Raw genomic sequence first — 8,425 nt, 5'->3', positions numbered from 1 at the left:
AAAATTGATATCTGCAATAGTGAGCCTTTTTCTATTTGTCTTCTATAATCTAATTATCAGAGAACATTAAGTTGAGTTTTAATAATCACCAAAAGTAGTAAATAGAATATACGTCACTGTGTGTAATAAAGCTAAACACATTTTACTTTTTTGAGTTACTGAAATAAATTAAATTTTTAATGATTTTACAATTAAGATGCTCATAAAATGTATTTGAATATCTGTATAATGGCCTGACAGACTGATGAGAACAGAAATAGAGTTCAGATCCAAGGAAAAACACCACAAAATATCGTATGAATGAAAGAGTTTTCATTGCATTCAGTCATGGCAGCAATAACTGATACATACTCAACTGTGAATTTCATTAGGTCCCGTGACTGATCATTTAGGGAAACATAAACGTTAAATGATAATCCACCACCAACACAGAAAACGAAATGATCACATCTTTTTTATGTTTGGTGGTAAAGAAGGAAATACAAATTAAAAGCCCAAATAAACACTGAAATTCAAAGACATTGCAGTATAAACACTAAATATCCACTAAAAACTGGAAAAGAGCTACACATTTTAAAATGTTGAAAAATAAAAAGAAATTGAAATTTAAAGAAAATAACATAACAGTAATATATTCACAATGACTCTGTGGTGATACAGTCTCCACCTACTGACCTTTGGACCACCTGAGGTTTCCCAAGGCTCCAGCTTTCCTTCATTATTATAAACAATAACCTTTGGAATCTATTACATACACAAATGTCTGACAAAATTACAAAAAAAACCCCAAAAGACAATTAAAAATGCAAAAAAAAGCAGCAAGTCAAACATGATTATTTCAAACAACTCAAGAAACACATACAATGAATAGGAAAATAAACTACAATAATAATAAATCAAGCACTGTGACACATCTGAGGTGAAACCAAAATGAAGGAAAGCTAATGTGAGGCAGTGAATTGTGACTGAATCACGGTGCAGCAGTTTGGAGAGCTTCCTCTGAGGTATCTCTGTCTGCTGCAGCCTCCTGCGACGGCATCTTCGCCTCTTTTAATGGAGCCATATTTATGCTCGCATCTTCTTCAGCTTTCTCATCCAGGATGTTTGCTTGTGTGGTGTCCGTCAAACACGTCTGTGCGTCTGCCGGAACCTCGTCCTGAGAAACTATTTCTGTCGAAAAGCAGTCCGTGGCTGCCATGTCCACGCTGGGCTGAGTTGTGGCAGTGCTGTCAGTGTCTAAAGACTCTTGAACAGTCCTCTCAACGTAAAAGAGGATGTAGGCCTTGGCTTTCTTCACTGTGTCCTCATTGGTCAGAGTCACTGTGCTGTCGTTGAAGTGATACCAGTGGCCCTCGTGGCTGCCATATGCTGTATAATGCCCTGATCCAACCCTGTGAACACACACACACACACACTCATGTTTTACCTTCTGAATTTTTACAGAATCATCTATTGCTGGAGGAGCACACAGGAACACAGTCAACCTGAATGTACAGTAGTGGCACAACACTGCCACTTAGTGGCCATATCTGGCATAGCAACAATTATCTGAATGTACTTTCAAGGACTCTCTCTAATGCCTTTCTGTTTTAAACTGCAGCTGTCTATAAAACTTGTTGCTCTGTAATTCAGTGATTGAAATCTTTGATTAAATGAGGCTTTCATTCACTTTTAAAGACCAGCTGAAAAGCCCTACGACCTGTCAAGCTTATTAGGCTGCTGTAACATGAATCTCCTACAAATGCTTTTGAAATAAGTACATTAAGTAGACATAAGCCCAGAAACAATGAATGTCATTATTCTTTTTTTCATAGTTATCTTAAACAAAATGACTTGCGTAAACCATGGCAGTAAAACCTGAATGATGCAAGACCTTGACTCACCCAGATCCATGGTGCACCACGACAGCAGCAAGGTCATACAAACAACTCCCTGGTAACGTGTTCTCTGGCTGCAGAGGGAAAAGAAAGATTTAAATCATGTAAATGTCTTTTCTTTTAGAGAGCAACATGTTTGGAAAATCACATTTTAAGAGTTGCTTTTACACTTCAAGTTTGTTGTGCACAAGATCACATTACACGAAAAGCTTTGCACCAGAATGCTGTTGCCGAACAACTAATGAAATAATTTATAGTTTACAATCTAAACTATAGTAAGCATATTTGGTTTTTAAAACTTGAGACAAAGACTAAGGGATTTTGCAAATTTAAATACAGGATGGAATGTATGCAATTATAGGCTTAAATTTGTAACAGGTAGGGTGAGCCGACTGTTTCTATGATGTAGGGGGAGCTGAAAAGGAAGAGACTTCCATGTGCTTTTCCTCATGAATTAAGCTGTTAAGAGTTGAAACACCAAATTTTCTCACAAATCTAACTTTTTACTTAACGACTATACAGTATTCACTCATCTACCATCAAAAACGAAACTTGAGTGAGATCCAAGATTCAGTTCTTCTGGGAAGGCTTTCCGTGTGTTTCATGGACATTTTTTGACTTTCTTCCAACAGTGAATTTGTGAGGTCAGACATTGATGTTGGATGAGAAAGTCTTGCTCATAGTGTTTGCTACAATTAGAACCAAGAGTTGCTGTTTTATCAAGCTGAGGTCAGGAATCTTAAATTCTTCTATACCAAGCTCGCTCATGCATGAGCGTCTGTTGTGTACTGGTGCACGGTCATAGGAAGGGGATATTCTCAGACTGTTCCTACAAAGTTAGGAGCATGAAATTGTTCCTAAATGACTCTGTATGTTGCAGCAACAAATGTTTCTTTCACTAGACCTAAGGGGCTAGGCTAGCTTGTAATTTTTTTTAATTATTTCTTAGTAAAAAAAGCATTTTCCAGATATTAAAATGATATAAAACTACTTGAAATAATAATGGCTATTAAGATGTTTCCTGCTCACCTCAAGTAAGAAGCCCCTCATGTCCAGGCCCTTCAGCGGAAACTCCACGTAAGTGTCCACCTTGTTTCTCAGAAAAGCAGTCCAGTGGAACCGTTTGAGGTGCAGGCACAAGACCTACATTTCCAAACCAAAACAAAACGTTTTATGCCTCTTAAGCCTCAAAGAACAAGCATAAAATAAATAAAACAGTCATTAAGTCATAAATATGTCTCCCTCACACCTTTGGCAGCTTCTGGATCCAGAACTTCTTGGTTGATTTCTGTCGTTTTTTACACTTGTGGCAATAATATAGTTCTGTTTCATCAAGTTCTTCCAGGTCGGTGAAGCTACGCAAGCAGTCTGCAACAAATTAAACAAATACAAACCTGTTTTAAAAATAACATAAAAAAGAATGGCCAACAAATTGGTTATCTTCAACAGTATTAGACTTACCACGTAAAGTGCATATAGGTCCTGGCTCCTGGTCCTTACTTCTCTTTTGTCTAAACTGACTAGGAATGTCCAAAGAAAGGTCTGAAGCAACAAGAACAGTGACGAAAAAAATACTTAGTTGGATGGATAAAAGTTTTATTATGCCTTCATCAACTCCATAGGAAGAAACAAAAACATAGACAATAGTGTTATTTGTTCTTTAACCAAAAAAAAAAAAGTGAAAGGAATTTTGAGGCAGAAAAAAAGCTCGACTTACCAAGAAATGGATCAAACTTTCGAGATTCTGTTCCACATATCAGGCAGTTAACTTCGTTTTGAAGTATACCACCAAAAATAGACGTGACAACACTGGAAGTGCCATTTCTGCACAGAATAAGACAGGAAGACATTGATATTAGTTAATAAAAAGGGATACTGTTGTATTTGGAAAGACATAAAGCAAGCCAGATTTTACAAATGAGTCTTTTTGGCATATTAAGAAGCATATTACAAGCAACAATTATGACCCAAAGAATTATCTAAATAGCTATAAAATTGATTAATCATAAAAAAAATAATCAAAGTAATTAAAAAAACATTCAAGACCATTTAATGGGTGCTAAAAACATGACAGTGTGAAAGCTGCGGCTTTGCAGTTAGAAATTGTACTGCATATGAGACACTTTTCAATACCATGATATGTCGAAGTTTAAATAGTAAAGTACTTTTTGATGAGATGCCAACGAAAATGCTGGTATAATAATTATAACTATGTTTTCATATGTTTGCAGAAGATATATATATGCATTTCTATTTTCAATAAACATAATTAGGTCACACTGTACTTTTTTTATACCACAGTTTTTGTTCATACCTACCTTAAGAATCTCTTATTTTCAGCACCACAAACATAAACAAAGAAAAAAAAACTCACATGCAGCATTTACTGTCTGTGGTGGAGAGTCTGACTCCGTCCTGAGGCGAGACAGGGTAAGATGCCCCATTGCGGCTGTACTGGAGCTCCCTGTGGAGGTGGTCCAACAGGTAGCGCATGAATTCATGAGCATCCTGCTGCTGATAGCCCCTGTACAAACACACACAGTCTTCTATTACAGCTGTGTATAAACACTCATTGCAAAAGAGGTGAGAAGAAAACAAATTAAGTAGCAACATTTTTTTTTCTTTGTGTGTTTTTACCTGAAACAGGGCATGATTTTCCATATGGCATAAAATAAGGAGTCTGGACTAAAGGCGGTCTGGCTTCCTTGCCAAAGGGAACAAAGAGTTTTCCTGAACTCCTCCACCAAGGAACTGTTTAACAGAAAACAACTGTTTTACAACACTGCATAATCTTGAACAACACAATGGATAAACACTTCTTTTTAAAGCTTACTTCAGATAACCTGACATATTCCACCATAGTACTGTGAGATTTATTTTTATACTCCTCAAAATACCTCATGATTGTTTTTACATGACTGGCAACAAATAATTTGACTACAATATCATACTTTGAAATGAATGGGAGATTTATGCCCATGAATTCTCCTTCCTGCAGAAGAGGACCTTACACACTGTTGTTCCCTTGGCTGCGGGTGTGGTACATCCTCCTTCCTGCCGTCTTACCGCTGCGCAGGGCAACAGCAGGCAGCTCCTTGAAATAAGAGCTGAACTGCTCGATGTTGCTATCAAAGGAAGAACATTTTGTCAAAACAGAAACTGATGTGAAATGTGGAAGCAGACAACATCCAGAAAATATGCCAGGAATCTCAGTTTCAACTTTACTCTGCAGTCACATAGTAAGATTTTTATTTTTTATTTTGTCTACAACTGCTACTCAGTGGTGGTTGTTGTTGTGTTTTGTCTCTATGCTGTAACTGAGAAGTAATCTCCCTGCTGGGATGAATAAAGTAATTCTATTCTATAAGATGCAATAGAATCAGAGCTGGATAATTTTATTCATCCCACTAATTCTCAATTAAATTGAAGGGAAATGCTAAGGAATACAAACAGGAGTTTACTAAAAGAAAAAAAAACATTCAAATATTAAACAGATTCAAACGTTACAAAACAATTAATAGCTTTTTTATTTAACATGTTTTGATACTATCAGATAATCCTGTTGCATGAGGCAAAGACGTATCAGTGGAGAAACCTGGCCTCAATTGCTTCTTGTTTCTAGGCAGCCTCTGTAATATCCTTCAATGTGCAACAGACTGTATTAATAAAGGCTGACTGGTCATGGGGCCTTGACTCCACTTAGGAAGAACTTCTGATTTGTGCTGTAAATGCAGGGGGCTACCCACATCCCTCAGAGCAAAGTCTTACCTGAGTGACTGCAGGATGGCGTTCATGAAGCATGTGTTGCCCAAGTTTCGAAGACCAGTGGCACCCACAGCCACCCCGTCCTGAAAGAAGTGAAGCTGAGGATTAAATCTGTCAAATCTTAAGGAAAGCCATTCTAGATTATTCTTAAAGTGGAATAATACTTACATTGTCTTTTAACAGCTTTCCATCTGCAGCCGAGTTTTCTAGAAGTTTCCTCTTCCTCTGTCTGTCTCCCAAAACCAATGAACTGCAAAGGATGAGGTTTTGTTTTTAATTTTCAATATATATGAGAAATTGTTTTAAAGTAAAATACCATTAAACTTTCACATAATCTGTGAGACAAATTGTTTTAGATAAATATTTTAGGAACTGCAGAGATGTCAGAATAAATAATCAATCAAATGCATTTTAAGGCTCTATTAGTGAATATTTTTACTTACTTTTCTAAACTCTGGAGATGCTCTCTCACCTTCTGTGTATGCCCAAGTTTGGTGTCATTGACAACAAAGTCATCACATCTGTAACTACATATAAATAAACAGTTACAACACACATTTAAAATCAACTGGAATTTCTAATAAATCTCTGCAGTGTCACATATTAAAGCTTTAGTGAATCCATAAAAAAGGAAGGTTAACTGAGTTTTAAAGAAATGTAGCAAAACTGTATTTGTTCTTGGGAATACTCACCAAAATACACTGAAGTTGCTGCAGTCCATGCAGACAGAATGATAGGTTTTATCTTTCTCCTGTTTTTCCCCCTTCCTTTGACAAATGCTGGGGCCTTGGTTCTCTTCAAAGTGTTTCTTCGCATGCCCATTGACATATCTATATAAAAATTGGTAATTTAATAATGTAAAAACATCAATAATTACCAGAATATTATATAAAGAATAAAAATAGAATCAGGAATTCTAATTTTCCGCATATCTTCACTTTTACAACACAGGATTATTCTGTTTAATTATGCAATCAGACTATGCAAATTGAGGACTATGCTCTCTATCTAAAACGCATCATTTTTAATTGAACTTTAATAATTCAACTAGGTGTAATCATGGAATACATGTCTCAGGTTTTCCTGTTCTACACTTCATTGTAAATAAGTTGAGTGGGACAGGTTTCCAAATTTTGTACAAATCACAGCACCAATGGATAAAGAATGTAAACACATTGCATCCAGGTTGCATCTTAACAATGTTGAAAAAAATAAAAGTTATGTATTATCCAGTAGACAAAGCAGAAAAGTCCAGACTTAAGTAATTGTGAATAAATAATGCAATGGTTAAAAGTGTGTAAGGTTGATAAGAGTTTTTTTTATATAATAGTAATACTATATATTATTGGAACACATTACATGCATTTGTTAATGTCAAATATAGGCCTAATTTAAACAGTTTTTAACAAGTTAGCTTCAAGTCCATAATAACATATATTCAAGACCTACCTGGTTTAAAAAACTCACTTACCTGATAAGCTTATATCTACCTTAACTTGAGCAAGTTAAAGATAATTATGTCAAACTGTCCTTCCACTGTAGACAGGCCTTCCTTGATTATACATTTTGACCTATGTCCTGTAATCTATGTTTGCTTTATCATTGTTTCCTCTTTTATGTAGGAGAGAATTGTTTCAATTGTAAAGAGCTTAATAAAAAACGCATTATTAGTAGTATCACAAGAGAAAACTAGATGTTAGTTTAGTTGTGGTTTCTTGTTAACAGCAAAAATCAGCTACTTACCGCCCACAGTGAACCATCAGACAGGTAAGGCAAATCCATGGACTTTTATTCGACCTGCAAACTAAACATAAAACATGACAACATAATGGAGCAAAATGGTGCGTTCGACTGAACCATGTTTTACTATTGCTATAACAACTGAATTGTGATTTGCCCTTGTGGCTGTTTACAAGTAGCTAAGAGTGGCTAGCAAACTGACACAGATACGATTGCACGAGAAGTAAGAGTTGGGGATAAGGTTAAAAAAATATATATATATACCCCAGACTGCTCCAACTTAACTATCTTCATATTAGTTTTATAAACGGAACTGAGACAAATGCCGCTCTTACCATTACAGCACCAGGAGGACGGTGTACCGTTAGGGAACCTGGGGGAGTCGGTGGCACAGCTTACGTTAGAGCTGAGATGAGGGCACTCCATCAGCTTCACAACTCTATGGACAGAACAACACCAGCAGTACCAGGACAAGGACTCTACAAAAAAAAAACCCTCAACAATACCAATGGTATCCGGCCAGCTAACAATAGTTAGCCAATTAACCTAAAGCAGCTAGCGAGTACACGTTTTCCTGTCTTCGCTAACGCCAACGCGTTAGGTAACTAAAAGAACTTGCACTTTTCTGACTAAGAGTTCAAATAAAATCAACCCTCGGTAGTTTCCACCCACACATATTGTAAGGTAAAACAGTAACGATATCTTTGGTGTTTACGCAGTAGGTAACTGCTGGCCACAAACAAATGGATATAACTCAAGGAAGTGACGTACATTCCACCGGCTCTCGCTGGTTTTCGTCACAAAGATGAAAAGCCTCAGAGATGAACGCTTCAGCGCTTCCGTCCTTGTGCATAAAAGATAGAAATGGCTGTGTAGGCAGTCTCATCGTATGTGAGGTAGCACTATTTCTTTTTAATGTATGATTTCTTACCTGTGCAAGTTCTATATTTAAATTAAATTGAGCTAGTTTTCGTAAAAACTTCCTTTCCGACAATATATGCCGCCCCGTTGTGACATATAATCGACCCATCTTTATAATGTTT

General features: G+C 36.5%; 1 protein-coding gene across 1 annotated transcript; it reads right to left on the bottom strand.

Annotated features, from left to right (window-relative positions):
* Positions 1-294: 294 nt before the first annotated feature.
* usp3 (ubiquitin specific peptidase 3) lies at positions 295-8,165 on the bottom strand. The gene is made up of 15 exons (XM_028000744.1): positions 7,718-8,165; positions 7,386-7,446; positions 6,335-6,472; positions 6,086-6,169; positions 5,811-5,892; positions 5,646-5,725; positions 4,889-5,002; positions 4,515-4,628; positions 4,252-4,401; positions 3,595-3,701; positions 3,339-3,419; positions 3,127-3,245; positions 2,907-3,020; positions 1,884-1,951; positions 295-1,391 (listed from the first exon to the last, which is right to left on the bottom strand). Exons 1-15 carry the CDS (start codon positions 7,806-7,808, stop codon positions 971-973), a joined length of 1,824 nt encoding a protein of 607 aa, XP_027856545.1. The 5' UTR covers positions 7,809-8,165; the 3' UTR covers positions 295-970.
* Between the last annotated feature and the right edge of the window lie 260 nt (positions 8,166-8,425).

This window comes from Xiphophorus couchianus, chromosome 2 (assembly GCF_001444195.1).
Source record: "Xiphophorus couchianus chromosome 2, X_couchianus-1.0, whole genome shotgun sequence".
Classification (NCBI taxonomy): Eukaryota; Metazoa; Chordata; class Actinopteri; order Cyprinodontiformes; family Poeciliidae; genus Xiphophorus; species Xiphophorus couchianus.
The sequence above is the reverse complement of the archived record's forward strand: the minus strand, read 5'-3'. Positions and strand labels throughout refer to the sequence as shown.